This window comes from Hyalella azteca, unplaced genomic scaffold (genome assembly GCF_000764305.2).
Source record: "Hyalella azteca isolate HAZT.00-mixed unplaced genomic scaffold, Hazt_2.0.2 contig7890, whole genome shotgun sequence".
In the NCBI taxonomy this organism is placed as follows: domain Eukaryota; kingdom Metazoa; phylum Arthropoda; class Malacostraca; order Amphipoda; family Hyalellidae; genus Hyalella; species Hyalella azteca.
Window position 1 is genome coordinate 33,204 of NW_025937999.1, and position 19,262 is coordinate 52,465.

Below are 19,262 nucleotides of genomic sequence, written 5' to 3' on the forward strand. Positions count from 1 at the left end.
TGTCTGTGACTTTACGTTTTCGTCGACGAGAAAATGCGCTCTCTGTCAGTCACTACAGTGAGTACTGAGTTATTATATTTTTTTCTCATTAGTCACTACGACAAAGTTTATTTGATGTTACAGTGCAATTTTCATATGTTGTTGATATAAATGTTTACCTTTTCAGTCATCAGTGAAACAAAAAAAAAGCATTTCTCAGCTTGTGTCTACTGTCTAACACTTCGAGAGTAGCATTTTTTCAAGTAGCTAACTGCGTGAAATCGCCAGTCTGCTCATTTCTTTAGTTAGTGTAAAGGCGCATCGCCTGCCGAAGACCACAACTGCCCTGGATGTAATGGACCATCATGATTCCTGCCTTCCGGAACATAGCCTTCAACACTTCAAGCCGTCCGTATCTAGGCCGTGGGTCGAACCAGCCCTCGGTCGAACGGCCACTTGTCGAAGGACGATAAATTTTGGAACAGAACTATGCTATCTGAAACCTAACCTCAGATGCGGTGAACGTAAAACTACGTAATTTAACGATGCCCGGAAGTCAGATTCGATCCGCGGCCTGGTGGTGCACGGCAGGTGGTGGTCAAGGCAGGAGGAGGACAAAGCCGAGTGGTGCACGGCTGATTGGTGGATATCCGGAGAGATCCAAGGCGTTCGATTCAGGGCTTATTGGTGCACAAAATTGGTGGTGCACGGCTGCGCTCCCGTAAAGGGTAGTGTGATTTAGATTTTATATATTTAAATGTGAGTTTGCTACCATCAAACTAACTTGCCGCTCACTGACTTTTTACCATGTGTTACTGTTACAATAATATTATTTGATATTATATTAAATTGTATGATATTATATTGTATTATATTATATTTTTTATATTATTATACCTGCAACGCAGATAAAAGGATAAACCTATTATTGACAACTTACTAAATACATTATTGAGGAATGAGTCTAAAGCGTGAAGTACAGTACATTCAGGAGACCTGATGAATTCAATGTTTTCGTGAACACAAAACGCGATGCAATACTTTTATTCAATTTGTTCAAGTATGGAAATCAGCTGGGACATGAAACTGTCCGTGAGGTGTTGATGATATTGAAGAGGATTATAAATACTCGTATATGCACGTATAACATTGGCGGCATCGAAGGCAAAGTAAACTGATTAGTAAGCGATAATTTCTGTCCTATATGCTGCTCTGAAGAAAACAGTATGCAGATTATGCTATAAATATTAATTTTCATTATAAAAAAATTAAATTTTTTATAAAAAATTTGACATGTGCAGATGTCGTTTCTTGGATTTCATTATAATAAGTCTACAGTACAGCGATTTTTACGTTGGTCTGAATTATCCAGAGATCAATTTGATAGTTTCAATATTCATATGAAAATGCGTCCCTCAATTTCGAAATAAGATCAATGAGCGTTAGTTTGGAAATTCCCAGCTTCCTGCTAATGTCTGCAACTGGCCTCGGTTTTGGATCAACATGCACAAAAGCGAGCGCACAGTCTCCCATTGCGTTCGTTGCGATAAAAGGTTTTGTGGATTGGCACATTAATTGAATTCTCTGAACTAACGATGATTGATTTGTAGGATAACGCGTTCTGGTACAAGTCATCAGGGAGGACCCTGGGAGCGAGAATATTAGCAATGATCTGCAGGAATTGATGGAAGCACCGGAACGGAGGCACCGCACAAAGAGGCGGGGCATGGTTTCCAATAACATTTTGCATCTCCCGCTGCGGGTTAATGACTTAATAAAATAAAACTCAGCGGGCATCCCGCCAGATTGCTTTCACCAGGCTAAAGGTTACACCCAAAACAAGACACTCGTTTGTTCTCATTAGGTGCAGGTTTCAAGTGAGAAGCTTTCTTGCCGAGACTGTGTGGCAGAATTTCAAGAGTACGAGCACAGTGGATCATATATAAATTATATAAGTCGTATATAAATTGTTATAGAATGGGTTGATTATTTGTTTATGATTTTACGATATATTCATGTTCATGATGTTATAGAATGAGGTTGCCGACTGATACATTATTTTGACGAGGGCTTTAGAAGAATTGTGCTACACTGGCGCATCGAATGTTTTAAGTACTGCATTTCTCGAGTTTTTGTATCTCTACACGAATGTTACTAAATGGATATTTCCGTTTCTTGCTGTTGGTCTTGAAATAAAAATATTAATGCTTTATTTAAAAACGATAAAGAAGAAGTCTGAATCTAAGTGAATGGGATTAGTATGATGGAAGAAAAGTAATGGGATGACGCGCATTAAAACTCTGCATGAGTTTCCATAACAATATATAAACTTGACTCAGTCGGTAACTTCATAAAAAATTTATTTTAGAATGAAATAATACCTTACTTGCAAATTAGTATTTTTAACAACTATATTGTGACTCACTGATGCCTGGGGCTAAAGGCAATAACGAAACGATTGCGATGTAAATTAAGCACTGCACGCGGCTTAGTTACTCATGAGTGATCGGTAACATTATTTACCCATCGCTCACGGCGTTATTTTTAGATGCAGAACAAAATAATGGCTAATTAAGACATCGTGACTGCTATGTATGTTATCATGTAATTATTAAAATTTATGAACACTACTTTGCAAAACACTTTTATTGAACCAATCTAATTTATGACTCATTGATTTAATTTGTCACGAGATCGAAAACGTTGCGATTTTTTCAGAGCGGCATTCTTAACAATGAAAAGCGATCGAACCTTTGGAGGAGTACAGGTATTGCTTATATAGCCGTTATAATTTGCTGCATTTTAGGAGTCTAATAATTGGTAACCAGCTTTGAGCGGCGATAGTGAGTGTTTTGTGAACAAGTCCGTAAAATTTGCGCTTTCATGCTTGTAGCGTGAAGTATGCCGTACAATGTGTGCTTAACATTGCTGCAGCGTGAAGAATGCCGTACAATGTGTGTTCAACATTGCTGCAGCGTGAAGAATGTTGTACAATGTGTGCTAACATTGCTGCAGCGTGAAGAATGTTGTATAATGTGTGCTAAACATTGCTGCAGCGTGAAGAATGTTGTATAATGTGTGCTAAACATTGCTGCAGCATGAAGAATGTCGTATAAAGTGTGCTCAACATTTATGTGCAATATTACGAATTATTATATCAATATATTATATTAACGTCTAAATTATATCAATATTCGCATTATCTTACGAATATGAACTAAGTGTGCAATATTACGAATGGCATGCAATACGCGAATCACATTTCTGCAACATGAGCGGCCCGTGGACCAGAGGGCGGCCGGGGTGACCTGCCTAGCGACGACTCGGAGACGGAGGACGACGAAGGTGGAACATCAGCGTGACCGTGGACTACGACGTCCTAAACTCATCACAAGGTCGCAAGGTGCAAAACATCGCAGCTGCTCTAGAAAGTCGTCTCATTTAAGAACAGTCACGTTCAAAGTAAATAAAGCCGCTACACGTACACACACGAAACACACCCTATACACACCCTACTCGTATGCAATCACTCAAAACAGACAAACACAACACAACTTCCTCCACACAACACTCACAGAATACAACCTCAGCTCATATACAAGGAACAAGAAAAGTGCTCTCGCACACAACACACACAACGTAAACGCCCTCACACAACATACACAAAAAATATCTCTCACAACACATATACAACTCAAATGCCTTCACGCAACACACACAATGTACAACAACACAACCGCTGCTCACACAACACAACCGCTGCTCACACAACACACTCAACGCAACCGCTGCTCACACAACACAACCGCTGCTCACACAACACACTCAACACAACCGCTGCTCACACAACACACTCGACACAACCCCTGCTCACACAACACACTCGACACAACCGCCGCACACACAACACACACGACACACAACACACAGGCCGCACAATTGGTGTCGAGAATTGTGTCTCTCGCGACAGTTTACGAGCGAACACAAGTCGAGCGCCACGTCTTTTTTCCACCGCCCGCGAGGTCTCTCATAAATTTTTATGCTCCGCTCATTGTCATCTCACGCGCCTCGAACGCTTTCTCGCGCGCAAGATTTCGTGGCTTGTTTTCCCAAAGCTCATGGTTTGTGATGTGAAAATCTTCCTTCCGAGACCGTCGCGTCTGGGAATGAAATGCAACGACCAAAGTCCCTAGTTATCTCTTTTTTTTTCTCCACTAAACTCCTTCCACACACCTTTATGGCGCACAACTCCCTCCCCCCTTCCCTCCTCACAGTGCCTCCACCGACTCGTTTTTTAAGAACTGGTCGCACGGGCGGAGTCCAGAAGTCGGTGTTGCCAGCTACTGGCGGACAAACCTCGAGTAGCTTCCCTAGCCCCGGCCTCATTGGCTACCAGTGTGCAGAGGCGGACTATGTAGGGCGCGTCCTGCAATTTAATTGCAGCCAGCAACGATTTATCAGAAGATCTCTTCGAGTAGTCAAGAGCCATAACTCTGAAACTGATTCAGAAAATTCAAGAATGATTTGAGTTTTAAATTTGACCAGAAGGAATTCTAAGCACTCGTCTTTCTTTATGCTATTGAAAATCCAATGAAACTTCTCTCGCTCAAAAACTGCGGCAAGTTGTAGAAGCGTGACCCGGAAATGCACCTGCAGGAGACGTGATTGGGAAGAAGGGCAACGGGAGGACGAGACCCGCGGGTGCCGTATGGAGCGACGCTGCTACTGCGCTCTGCACGCCGCGCCCTGGAAGCTATCGGTGCTCGACGAGTTACGCCAGTAGTCGCTGCGGTGCTGTGCCCTGCGTCAGGTATGACGTGTGATCTGCACTCCTCTGCTGCATCTTCTTGCTCCGCAAGTCCGCCTCCCGAACAAGTGTTGTGGGACAAGGCATCTCTGATAGTTATGGCGGCAGTTCAAGGCTCTATGGCTTCTGACGCCCGACGTCATTTGTCGGCTTTCAGCGCAGTCTTCCCGACGATGTGCAGATTGTCACCAAACGAGGCAACGCCTTTAGTAAACCTGTCTACTTTTGAATCCTACCTCGAGCTGTCGCGCCTCTCTAAGACGGCAAAAGTAGGATCTCCAGCCAACACCAGCTCCAAGTTTGACTTTGCGAATCTTGCCGAAAGCGTTTCAAGGAATTCAGTTAATGATCATGAAACACAAGTAGAGGAGAAGCAATTTAAAGGTAGTGAAGCTTTCCTGAGTCCATTGGCAGCTACTCTCCGTACTCTGCCTCTTCTTGCCGGTAGTTATCCTTTACTTTTCAGTCCATTCTATCGGTCAATTATAACAAACAGTAGAAACAATCAACATTATCTTCAGTCAAAGCAGCAAATTGACTTACCCGTCACACCGAGTCAGACAAGCCCGAACTCTGAGTCAAAGATAATGTGTCCTCAACGAATGCTCAATGAAGAGTCTTCTGCAATGCAGGCCGCAACACCGCCCTTCAAGAGGCCTTACAGCTCGCGGACACGCGCTGCTCGCCCCAAGAAGCAGTTCATTTGCAAGTATTGCAATAGAAACTTCACTAAAAGTTATAATTTGCTGATTCACGAGAGGACACACACCGACGAGCGGCCGTACACATGTGATATCTGCAATAAATCCTTCAGACGACAGGACCATCTCCGGGACCACAGGTGAGGGCGATACTCAATTGACTAAATGCTTCCCTGGAGAGGTAGCATTTGTGAGGTTTTTCGAGTGTATTTTAAATTATGACAACATTTTATGCCGTATAGAAATTAAATTTGTGGTGAAACTGTAAATATTATTGCAGCATTCAAATTAAGAGGAATGTGCAAATTTTTGGAATTTGGAACTTGTTTTAACAGAATAAAATACATTCGTTGAGTTAAAATTTGACTCACTTATAACGCTACCGTAACCTAATCTGCCTCACTTTATAACACTATACCGTAGCCTAATCTGCCTCACTTTATAACACTACCGTAACCCAATCTGCCTCACTTTATAACACTATACCGTAGCCTAATCTGCCTCACTTTATAACACTACCGTAACGTAATCTGCCTCACTTTATAACACTATACCGTAACGTAATCTGCCTCACTTTATAACACATACCGTAACCTAATCTGCCTCACTTTATAACATTACCGTAACTTAATCTGCCTCACTTTATAACACTACCGTAACCTTATCTGCCGCACTTTATGACACTATACCGTAGCCTAATCTGCCTCACTTTATAACACTATACCGTAACCTAATCTGCCTCACTTTATTATACCGTATAATTATCTGCCTCACTTTATTACACTACCGAAACCTAATCTGCCTCACTTTGTAACACTACCGTAACCTAATCTGCCTCACTTTATAACACTTATAACCTAATTCAACTAACGGAATAACAGCAGCAATATGGTTTGCTTTAATTTTTATCAAGAATGTGAACTTATTCAATAAACGGACGAGAATATAAAATGCGTGAAATTATAGCAAAATAATCCAAGTGATAGAAGGGAACCAGGATATGTGCTTCAGGTAGAAATTTTAAAGCGAACTAATCCCGGTGATTGATGAATGATGAACTCTAGCACAAAAGTGTACGTCAATTTGAAAAACAAAATCAATCTACTCCAACAAATTGATGTTCCCGAGCAAGATTATGCATCTCATTTTGAAAATTGTTAGTAAAGCAGCTTTGCTGAGAAGCATGCTCTGGAAAAATTACACTCAAATTGAATGCTGTGACCTGACTGTTGGATTAAAGAAAGATGCTGTGACCAGACAGTGTTGGATTAAAGAAAGATGCTGTGATCATAGACAGTTTTGAATTAATGAAAGATGCCGTGACCAGACAGTGTTGGATTTAAAAAATATGCTATGACCAGATAATGTTGGATTAAAGTCAGATGTTATGACCAGACAATGATGGATTAAAGAAAAATGTTGTTAGCAAAACATCATTCGCTAAGCAATATGTATGAAATTTTTCAACATTGTAATGTGCAGTAGATCATTACTAAAATATAAATCAGTTGAATTTAGATATGAATATCCACGTAAGTAGACCGCCACTTCATGAACATATCCTAAGAGTTTGAACATCCGTGAACAGAGTCAACATTATATGGTTTATCCTGAAGTTGAGTCTGCTCATGAAGCAATATTCATCACAATAATGATTGCAGTTTCCCTTTCACAACCTCGCGACTGACGAATCAACAATAAAGTTTCTGATTCTCTGGCTGCAGGTACATACACAGCAAGGAGAAGCCATTCAAGTGTACAGACTGCGGTAAAGGGTTTTGCCAGAGCCGCACCCTGGCAGTGCACCGAGTCCTTCACTTAGACGAGTCTCCACACAAATGTCACACTTGTGGCCGAGCCTTCAACCAGCGCAGCAACCTCAAAACTCACCTCCTCACACACACCGACCTCAAGCCCTACACTTGTCGTTTCTGTGATAAGGTACGCTCAGACTAAGGCATGTGTGTCCGGATACATTAATTGCCGTCAATGCGTTTCGTACTAAAGGCCTGTGAAAAGAGTGACCGTCGGTAAAGCGATGGTTAGGTTCCCACTATATAGGGCAACTGAAAGTTTCTAATGACAACACCAAAAGGCTATAGAGAATCACATTCTGCGAAGAACATTGAAGGGAAACCTACTCAGTTCTGCGATGAGGTAGACTTATTTGAAACGAAATTAAAGTTCACACTAAGTTTTTATTTATTCGTTAGCAATATCAATATGGACGCAATTGATCACGATTCGGTAATAAGTCTGCTTATCATTATCTCAAAAAGTGTATTAGTGATACTTTCATGATGTTCTCAAATATTTATCTTAAAACCAAACGGATTTTTCGATATCATATTAATAGTTATGTTAAGGATATCAGAAGTTATGTGAAATTGTGGGCGATTTGTAAACGTTTTCCTTATAAATATGTTATAAAAGTCAAGCAACCATATAGCTGCATAGACTTGGACAAGTAGTCACCATGGTTGAACATAGGTTGAAGTCATGGGTTGGTTGAACATAGATTGAAGTAGTCATGTCAACTAGTAGTTCAACCACGAGTAGTCACGGTAAGGTACAGAATATCTTCAAACAGAGCGCAAATTAAATAAGGTACAATCAAGTTGCCTTCTGTAGATTTTCGAAATAGTAACAACCAGTCACACGAAATGGTACGAAATTGGTGGTCCTTCCACATGCTGCCAGGTAATTTCATAGAGGTGACATAAGCTTTTGTTCTTCAAAGTTGGAAAGACAATCCTATCAACTTTATACTGATGATGCGAAATTTAGATTTTCTCAGAAACAGTGCAGATCTGAACATTTTTTAAATCTTCTGGCAGGTGTTCAGAAGAAACTGTGACCTTAGAAGACACGTTTTGACCCACAGCGGAGGAATTGCCGGAGAGATGGGGACCGCATCGTGCCTAACTTCTTTCAACCCCTCACACCTAACTACCACACACTCGTCAACCGACCATGTCATGTCTCTGCAGCCATTGACAAATGCCTTCAAGGAAGTGACCGACAGCATAAAGGCCGCGGAAGATGAATTGTCTGGCGATGCCACTCCTATACACTCCTACTGGGGCATGAACAACAATTCTGGTCATCATGCACTCTTAGGAACAAGAGACTTCTGCATGAGTCAATCTTCTGATGATCTCCACGAATGCAACGGAGGAAATCGTCGTGGTCCAAAAGATGTCAACCATGAGGAAATTCACGAACTATCGCTGAGCGAAAATTTTCCTGGCGACCAAGAAAGCTTTAAGACTTCGAAACGGAAATCTGAAGTAAGCTTAATTATCATATCGAATGCAATTTTCATCCATTGATAACTTTTAATACATGAAGTGATTTGAAGTGAACAGTAAATGAACTTACTGCGACGTTTTCAATAGTTTTCAGCTGAAACACACAGTCCTCATTATTGCTTCTAATGAGAATTACTTTATAGGTGTCGTGGTGTCTAGAAAATAAAACCACGAGAATAATTATTTTAACTGACTATAATATTAATCATGTTTGTGAAAAGCTTGAATATATAATTGCTTTTGAATTATTGATATGCGATGATTTTAACCGTATTTCACTTGCAGCTCATGACATCAGCTACATGGCGCAGCAACGTAGCGGCAGACGCCCCTAAGGTGGCACCAGCCTCCAGTGTTTTCTCCAGATTGCAACTGGAGCAGCGCCATGTTGAATCTAAAAATCCGAGCAAGAACGCTCAGGAAAACAACACGAGAACCACATCTAAGGGCCTTCCAGGTTCTCATGGAGCTTCAAGTAAGCCTAAATCGGAAGAAGAAGCTTTGGAAAAGAAGCGAGACACTCAAATGAAAGACGAAGATACGATTCCAGTAAGCAGAAGAGCCTTCAGCATTGCAGCAATTATGCATGGAGTGAAATGATTGAAATTTTACGTCGGGTAAAATATCCTGAAAAAATTATCTTAAAGTCTTTTGTGCAGAGTTTGGTAAGGAGCAACTGTTTGTGGGTCGGAAAATGGGAATTCACATCTAACGAAAATAATTTTTTTTAATTGCTTAAATCTATTAAAATGATTAATAACTCTCTGTCTTCAATATTCCGTTCTCGAGCGATGGTTTAGCTCTATTCCTGAACCGTTTCGCACTTTTTAAAATCAATTAAATTCATTTTGATATGCTAAAAGTTTTGTGTCACAATCTGCCTGAACTTTTCACCAAATTTAGTGATTCCTATATTATTTCAAATAGAACATAGTCGTTGTAATATTCGCCCCTATTCCTCATTTTGATGTGTTTTTACATTTGGTATTTGATAGCAGGAAACCGGAATGTAAGAAATATTTTTGTATATTTTCACCACATTTCAAAATAAATCGGGATATTGTAGTCGAATGAAACATCATTGCTGGTCATATTCGAAACATTGCCGACATCCAGGGTACTGATCACATACGATCTCTGAGTGACGAAAGTGACTGAACTCAGTTGCTAAAGTGAAAACTGAATTGATTTTTAGCTAGCTAGAATATATCTACTGATTGTGAAATTATTTCGGAGCGAAATCCGGCTGTTCGCATGTTTGGTTTTCACGAAGTATTGGTAAACCTGGACTTGCACTTGCGCTACTTGTTTACTCCCTGGAAAATGCACAGACTCAGTTCATTATATAGAGTGTTCAATTGCCTTTAACAACAGCGAACACTTATGACACTTAGACGGCCACGGCTCTCGATCTTAACCATTCCTTTAGGTTGCTAGTTTGTATTCAAAAAGTACGCAGTGCTTCAGCGAGGTAATGTTGAGTTTATATTACTCCAATCATGATAATATTTGAAGTGAAATTGTGTTGAAAGTTGATTTATTTTCCGCACAAATCTTCATTTCTTAGTAAAGTATTCAGTAATTTTATTCTTGGTTTTCTAACCTGTTGAATGAAGCCCTTAGTGATAGGTAAATTTTACACTTGGACATATAGATGTTGGGCATGTGCATGACGAGAACCTTGTTGAGGTTTTATAATTGCAAAAATATGAATTTTGCGATCTGCATCTGAACAAACGGTATCATCCATACATCGGAAGCTTATTTCAGTTGAGTGAATTAGGCAGGGCGTTACGCTATGAAATCTACTCAATGTACCCCAAAGCTATAAATCTACTCAATGTGCCCCAAAACTATAAATCTACTCAATGTAACACGAAACTATAAATCTACTCAATTTACCCCGAAACTATAAATCTACTCAATTTACCCCAAAGCTATAAATCTACTCAATGTACTCTAAAACTATAAATCTACTCAATGTACCCCAAAACTATAAATCTACTCAATGAACCTCAAACCTATAAATCTACTCAATGTACCTCATAGTTATAAATCTACTCAATGTACCCCATAACTATGACTACTCAATGTACCTCAAACCTATAAAACAACTACAACAAAAACCTTACTAGATGACGTTGGTGAAGCTCACTCCTCAAGTTTCTCGAAGTCCGAGGGCGGGACCCCAATATAAGGCGCATGCACACGAATCGTTACGTTGATCATCAGTTGTACTGTCATAAGGGCTGCTTAATTCCTGTTGCAGTTTTGCAGGGCTGTGATGATAAAGAAAAATTTCATTCGTCCTGAACTCTATATTATGAGCACACTAACTTTTTTGATAATCACCTCACAATAAAACCTCTTTACAACTTACCTCAGAGTTTAGTTGTAAGGCAATCCTTACAACTCACCTCACAAGTGTTCAGTTGTAAGGCAATCCCTTCAATTAATTCATCTCACAAGTTCACTCTCCGCTCACCATGAAGGATTTCAGTATTAAACCATATCCACAATTTGGTTGCTGTATGGCATGTGGCTATGGCACATCAACAACTGCCAATTTTGGTGCAAGGATGAAAATGTGTGGCACACCCATGGCTGTGGCGTGTGGATGATGATGTATGGCACGCCCATGGCTGTGGCGTGTGGATGATGATGTATGGCACGCCCATGGCTGTGGCGTGTGGATGATGATGTATGGCACACCCATGGCTGTGGCGTGTGGATGATGATGTGTGGCACACCCATTGCTGTGGCGTGTGGATGATGTGTGGCACGCCCATGTGGCTGTGGCGTGTGGATGAGCCACAGCCACAACGTGGCTCTCGCGCCTGGTCCGCGTCACGATGCGCCTGGGGCGGCGTGCGTGCGCATGCGTCTCTGACGTGGCCAAATTCTCAGACATAATTACGCAGGCATATTTATTTCCTGTCATGTGGATTTGTGCACCGCGATTAGTTCAAATTCAAGACATATAATTTTGCGAGTAGGATAATTTATTTATGGCATAAATATTGTCATTCTTCGCGAGCAATCATAACCTATTGTACTGAATTCTAGTTACTAAGGAAAACTTAGACTCAGTTTTCTTTTTAGAGTATTTTCTCATTTATGGAAAAAATGCACTATTGTGCTCGTCATGTCCGTCTGTCCGTCTGTCCGTCCGTGACTTCAAGTTTTCGTCGACGAGAAAATGCGCTCTCTGTCACTCACTGCAGTGAGTACTGAGTTATATTTTTTTTAATTTTCAACAGGAGTTATTGCTGGACGAAAAATGATTTATTCCTGAGTATAAAACGACCAAAAGATAACAATACGAGCCGAGTTCTTGACAAATCTTAACACGCAGGCAGCTCTACTCAACTGTCACACAGTTTCTCAATGTGCGAACAAAGAATTAAATCTGATCGACAGAACTCAGGTCTCTGCCTACGATCATTTTTATGCCCATTTCTATGTTCCTTCACTCGAAGCCATGAAAAGATTTCTCGATATCTTGAAGAAACGTAGACAATTTGCTGGAGGTGATCGCTGGTCAATACAGATAAGCCTCCTCGCCCCACAATAGACGAATTGAAGAAAGCTTTGCGGCTGCGACAAGTGATGGCGTCACAAGACCTTCACACGACGCCTTTGTTCACTCATAAGTGTTTATTTCAGGGCACACAATAGACAGCCAATAGGGTCCACTCAGCGACATATATGCTCCGCCGTACGTTACACGTTATACGAATTACACGTCACGCTTAAGCGTGATAAGTAATAAGATGTGATGTATGCGATATAAGATATAATCATATGGTGTCAGACTTTTCCATCACATATAACATATAGGAATTGTGGTCACATGACTTAATTCTTCATTGATCTGCTCTGTGATGACTTATTACATACGCGGTGCTACTCATAGCAACATGATTGATAATATGCTTTGCTGCGGCAATATAAACTGATGTGTATCCTCATAATAAAACTAACGTGTATTGTAAAGCTGGTATAAAAGATACTCGATTAGTGTGCTTCATATTACTTGAATATGAAGTACAGCGATGCAGTACTCCTACTGGGTACAGCTGGTATAAAAGATACTCGATTAATGTGCTTCATATTACTTGAATATGAAGTACAGAGATGCTGGTATCCAAGATACTTGACTAATTTTTTTCAGGCTTGAGTCAAATTTAAAACTGGAAAAGTTTTCTATAAAAAATTTCCTTGAGCGCTGCATTGCACTGAAATTAACCTAACTTGATAGTTGGCTTGCAAGCTCAAGGGTACGTTATAAAAAAATTAAAATCGTTATATAGTAATCTAAATTCAGGTTTTATCCGAATGAATATACGATCAAATTAAATTGAATACGTTGGTGTTACGCGTTATCCCTTCAATCGCGGAGACGAAATTCGAACACCGCGCCTTTATTCAAATTACAGCCACCGTAAGTTAAAGTGGTGGAGCAAAGTGATTGATGCCTGATAAAAGATAAGCTGCTAATACAATTTGACATCCAACTTACATAAGCTTTGTATCACTAATGGACAAACCTAATATTAGGTAAAACGTATTCTGCTGAGTTGCACTTGCTATTTGGAGACAAGTGTAATCTAGAAATACACAATAATCGGGCCTATGGTTTCGGCATCTATTACGGATCAAGGTGATTGTTTCGGTGATCACATGCATGTCATTTAAAATAATCTTTATGGTTGTTCTTCCTCAATTTTCCTAAACGTTTGGTCGAATATGATAAGGTTCAGGTAGTTTCATAGATAATGGATTAATTTTTCTTCATATACAGACAAGAAAAGCGAGAGTTCTCGCAAGTTAAATTTAGAATGTACGAGTAAGTACTGAATAATATTCGGTAAGTACTGTTTAAATGGTGAATCGAACAAGATGGAGCAACTACCGCATAAATTTAATAAACAATAAAAATGTTCACTTTTTTAGAGAAATTGCCTTTCACTCGGTCATCGGATACAGAAGATTATTTTAGATTTCACAGTGGAAAAGAAGACTCGCTTTCACACGCCTGAGAAAGGCAGACCCAAGATGTGCGGCGTGTTGGCTCGCTCACAAATACAATTGAAGGAATTCTACAATAAGCAACCGATCGGGCAGCTCTAGTTGAAGATCTTTTCAGGTTTTAGTGGGAAAGTTTAGCGGAACGAGGATGTTTTGTTGAAATCTAAAGCCTCAAATCACTGGGGTTCTTGTTGAATTTGCTTCAAATTATACTTTAGCTACCAACGAGCTCACTTGAAGAGGCAATGACAAGAGGTACTTGATTGGGAAAACGAATTATTTCTGTGATTCTTTTAAAGAACTTTCTTAACTTGATTGCTATTGAAGCTCTACAAATATTAGTGACGACACTATACGGAAGCCATTTATTTGGAGTTAATCAAGAGATCGGGAGTTGAAAAAATTTAAGATACTGGAGATACCATCAGCAATATCCTTGTAGATAATTATAAGATTGGAAATAGACTCTCATTTTGTTGTTTTTAGTCAAACACCGACACGGGGCTCAAAAGCCAAGTGAAGCAAGCAGCTCACATGAGAAGGAGAAGCGACGCGGTGCAGACTTGACCTGGCAAATGACCCAGAACGAAGGCGGTGTCGTTGAAGTTTGCATTGCACCAGAGGACGGATCACTCCGGATTGAAAATTAAAGCCACATCTTTCCTGGCTGACGGGCAGTCGTTCGTCGGCCAACAAAGCACCGCCTTAAACTTGTATTATGGCTATGGGCAACTAGCCAAGCGTGAGCAAGTGCCATCCGCTGACCCTGGTGGCCAATTACGCTTGTGCTGTGCACGCGCAACTCCTTATTGCGACGTGAGTTATGGGCAGCTCGCGAGCCTCGCAGCCCGATCCTCCTTTGGCTGCCTTCAGCTCAGGAACAGGTGAAGTAATATCAGTCTCAAAGAGGTTACATTGCTTCAACACAAGTCCTCAGTTTTGCCTTCAGCTCAGGAAGAGGTGAAGTAATATCAGTCTCAGAGAGGTTACATTGCTTCAACACAAATTCCCAGTTCTGCCTTCAGCTCAGGAACAGGTGAAGTTATCTCAGTCTCAGAGAGGTTACATTGCTTCAACACAAGTCCTCAGTTTTGCCTTCAGCTCAGGAAGAGGTGAAGTAATATCAGTCTCAGAGAGGTTACATGCTGCAACACAAATTCCCAGTTCTGCCTTCAGCTCAGAAACTGGTGAAGTCGTCTCAGTCTCAGAAAGGTTACATTGCTTCAACACAAATTCCCAGTTCTGCCTTCAGCTCAGGAATAGGTGATGTCGTCTCAGTCTCAGAGAGGTTACATTGCTTCAACACAAGTCCTCAGTTCTGCCTTCAGCTCAGGAATAAGAGAGGTTAAGTTTGTTGGACGCCAGTCATGAAGCAGCAGCTGAACATGAGCAGTTGTTGAGCAGCAACTGATGAACGATAGTTGTTGACCAGCAATAAATGAACAGTGGTCATTAACCAGCCTTTGATAACATGACTTCCTAAAATCTATTTTTAACGCTGACTTTTTATAATGTGATTTATTGTTAACATGCCCGAACACTCATAATATTTTACGCGACATTGTCCTCCTTACTACATTATATTTGAAAATCATCTTATAATTCTGGCCCTTACACATATCTAGTTAATTGACCCATTTATATGTCATTCACAGTGTTTCAATGAAACTTGACATTAACGACAGACCCTCGACATTCTTTATAGGCATGCGACTATTATTTCATAAACTATTGAGAATGAAGGCTAGATCAGCGCTGGCCGACTTCCGGCCGATTCATAGCCATTCTTATGCCTGCTCAACGTACTGCGGCAGTCATACGGTAATAATAATCCAGCTGATTGTTTTTTTTGGACGGAATTTTTTCAAACACGCTGTTTCGGACCGTTATGATTATTAGGTTTTATCGGCAAAGAAACTGGAATTTCTGCAGATATATTGATTCAATTATATATTAGTTTTTCATTCAATGCCCAATGAAAGTACTTGTAACGTACCACCGTAAGTCTTCAACCTTTTGTTCATTTTACACTGGGCGGGCGATTCGCAGTCAAAAATGATCTTGGATGGCAGGATTAGCTTATTGACTTTTTTTATTTCTGTATGCATGTATTGAAGATAACTCCGGCTCAAATTTACGAGTTTGCATAAAGAATCCGCATGGGTGTCATTTAAAGACTTTAAATGTAAAGTTTCAAATATATAACTACCATTACGTAATATAGTTTGAATACATTTATTTCAATAATGATGGTCACTTCTAGACAACGCGGCGTGTCGAAGAAGATCGTGGAAGCTCCCGAGAAAGAAAGGGCTGACGCTGGAACAACCAATTCCATAAGTCACACGGATCCTTGTCGTGACGTTAACATGTTCTTGTTAGCGGTATAGTAGGTACCGCTCCAAAACTCCAAAGGAAAACTCATATTTTACTCGAGGCATTCATGGACCACAAATGAGCAAAGTTGAGAGACTTTTTCAACTTATTGGTTGGGTGACGACGTCTGCTGTACTTTAGATGGAATTCATTGCAAGATTTGGGAGCGACCGCCATCTGCTAAATCTTAGATGAAGGTCATCGTCTGCTAGCCGCTTGGTAGTAAATCGTCGCTTGCTGAATTTTTAGGTAGAGCTGTAGTCTGCTAGTCGCTTGGTAGTAAATAGTCCCCTACTAAATTTAGGAGTGGGAGTCGTCGTCTGCTAGGCGTGTGGTAGTGAACCATGGTCCGCCAAATCTTAGTTGGGAGTCGTCGTCTGCTGGGCGCTTGGTGCCGTGTGGAAGATAACTCCGAGCGCAACAAATGTCTGGACTGTGCGCCATGACGCTTATTTATTGAAAGGTATTCCCGGGAGACATTTAGAAGTGAAGTTCTAGCTTGAAGGGCCGCCGCTATCACTAGGCTAAACGTCTTAAGTGAGTCTGATTTGTTCACTTCAGTAAGGAAAAATGCATCTTGTATCTATTTTTTGATTTAATACGCTTTTAGGAACATGTTCAGTAGAGATGGATTCAGAGGCTATGAATTTGGCACCTAATTGACGAAAATTTAATTTATACGACTAATCGTTCCGTGCGTGCTCTTTGTTATATCTTTGTTTTTTTTTTGCGTCAAAACAACTAATGTGTTTTAAAGGATTTGCAGCACACCTGTCCGAAGAAATAAATTTCAGTAAATTAAATTGTAGAATAATTTTTAATTCTACCAGCAAGTAGTGACATGCTTACTCTTTTCATTAAGCGACGAAGGTAAGTCGTGTAAGTTTGTTAACAAGTTGTAGTGAAGCATTTTTGAGCAGAAAATTACTCGTTCATATAGCCATGCCTCTCACAAATTAAACGAACGACGCAGGTTTTGGAGAAGTTTGATTTAATTATTTTAGTATGGGAGCCAATCAAGTTCACTAATTTAGTTTCATCCTTTTTATAGGCCTTTTTATATAAGCCTTTTATAAAAAAAAACAAACAAAAAAAAAAAGTTTCATCCTTGAATACACTATTCAGAAAAATAAGACTTTGTTACGCTCCAATTATTTTCTCCACAGCAAGTCATTGTTTTTTATTACAACATAAATGATAAAAAAAGTGAAGCAAGTGAACCCCTCTTTCAGCTGAATACGAATCATGCATCATCATTGAATTATCATGTAGATTTGGTCAACTTCTATTGAGGTCTTGACATTAATTATAATCAAATTTCCGGTGTTACTCATAATATTGTGATAAACCTGAAGATAATGTAGGTTTCAAGCACAGTTTGGCTAGACTGTAGCTTTATTCAGCTGAATTATAACCTGGAAAAGGAGAAGATATTTGATCGTTTACACCAATAAATTCCTACACTAAAGTACTTAGTCAGTACTTTCACATCACTAATCAAGTATTAAACATTTCGTAATGCCTGAAACACATGAATTACTATTCACTGTTACTGACCATCATTGCTCGCAACCCGATCTCCCTAGACTAAGTTTTAAAAGCCCTGTTTGACTTAATTTAATATTTCGGTTGGGGGTTTCCGCCCACACAAGATTTTAGAATGATATTCAACTTCAAATGAACCGGTTAATTACAACATGGATATTATCAACAAATTGCAGAATATCCGGAAGCTTAACGAGAGAAACTAGTGGTTTACAAATACCCTATTAACTCTCTAGACGTGGTAGCGCAGACTTGACTTTCGCTAGGTGTGGGTTCGCTAATTTGGACGCATCATTTGATAAAGTGGCGTCATCAACGCTCGTGCGCGCTGGTCCGTTATCAGAGGAGCGCTGAGTCGTGTCGTCGTGGAATGCGTCACTAATAGAATAGTTTGTTGTCTCAATTGTCACTTGACACCCAACACCACGCTTAGATAACCTAATCTTACAAGCACATCTTGATGAAGAATGACCCTAACATTTTGATGCATATTCATATTGAATTCATTTTTTCATTATATCCTTTGTGTGTAAATGATTTATACAAGTCGTGTAACTCAATTATTAAGAACTTACAGAAGCAGTGCTCGAATAAGCGACAAACATGGCGTTTGAGAAAGAGAATCTACATCTACACGTTTATCTACCCTCGGCGACCGAGCGTTCCCGGTCGCCGACGGCAGAACAGCTGGAACAGTCTGCCGGCATCCGTAACTTCGGGTCCTTCGATCGTTGCAGGAACGCCTAAAGACGGAACTATTTCGTACAGCCTATGAATTTAGTGCTTAGTCATTTTATCCGTTCCCATCCTTTCTTGCGTTTATTTATTTTTCGCTTGCTATTAATCTTATGTGTGACGTGCCCTCGAAGTTCGTTTGAACCAGACGCTACGATAAATGCTTTGTAGAAAAAAATAATAACAATTTAGATCGCGACGTAACACCAAGAATATCATCTCGGTAAGCAGTGTAGCTTATATTACGAGGTTCCATTATCAATATTAACTATTTGACGGTCTTCACAGCTGAAACAAATTTACGCTTATTGGAATGCATACTGATTTTAAAAAGAATTCATCGGTTCCAACAGTTACTAGGTGTACTTATTGGGCCATATTTGCTCTCCCATGGGATAGTTCTAAGCTCAGTATGTATTTAATTATGTGGTATGTTCATATATCTTCATATTTGTTGACAATCGCCTTAAGTTGAATATGCAATAGTTATTGAACCATGTCATAACCAATTAGTTTCGAATTTCACAAGTCACGATGTATATGAATTATCGAATAAACTCTTATTAAAGTCTCAAGGGTTGGCTATAGTGTGTCATTTACAGCCTCTTTGAAAGACTTGATTCGAATGTATCAAACAATTCGTGGCAGATCCGTATACTTATTGAGCTAAACCCTGAAATTCATTCTGCATTCAGTAAGCGATGAAGGTAAATCGCGATTTCCTTAACCGTACATTTGCTGGTAAATATTCACCAAAGGTAAATGAAAACAATTATC

General features: G+C 40.0%; 1 protein-coding gene across 1 annotated transcript; it reads left to right on the forward strand.

Annotated features, from left to right (window-relative positions):
• Window positions 1–4,781: 4,781 nt before the first annotated feature.
• Window positions 4,782–10,335, forward strand: LOC108665162 (zinc finger protein 268). Its single transcript, XM_018151887.2, has 4 exons — window positions 4,782–5,627; window positions 7,212–7,428; window positions 8,325–8,777; window positions 9,084–10,335. The coding sequence occupies exons 1-4, from the start codon at window positions 4,792–4,794 to the stop codon at window positions 9,396–9,398; spliced, it is 1,821 nt and encodes a 606-aa protein (XP_018007376.2). The 5' UTR covers window positions 4,782–4,791; the 3' UTR covers window positions 9,399–10,335.
• Window positions 10,336–19,262: the final 8,927 nt, after the last annotated feature.

Excerpts from the sequence above, each read along its gene's own strand:
- LOC108665162 (XM_018151887.2), top strand. The coding sequence starts at position 4,792 with ATGACGTGTGATCTGCACTCCTCTGCTGCATCTTCTTGCTCCGCAAGT. Across the intron at positions 7,429-8,324 it reads CTTGTCGTTTCTGTGATAAG|GTGTTCAGAAGAAACTGTGA; the intron begins GTACGCTCAGAC and ends ATCTTCTGGCAG. Across the intron at positions 8,778-9,083 it reads CTTCGAAACGGAAATCTGAA|CTCATGACATCAGCTACATG; the intron begins GTAAGCTTAATT and ends TTTCACTTGCAG.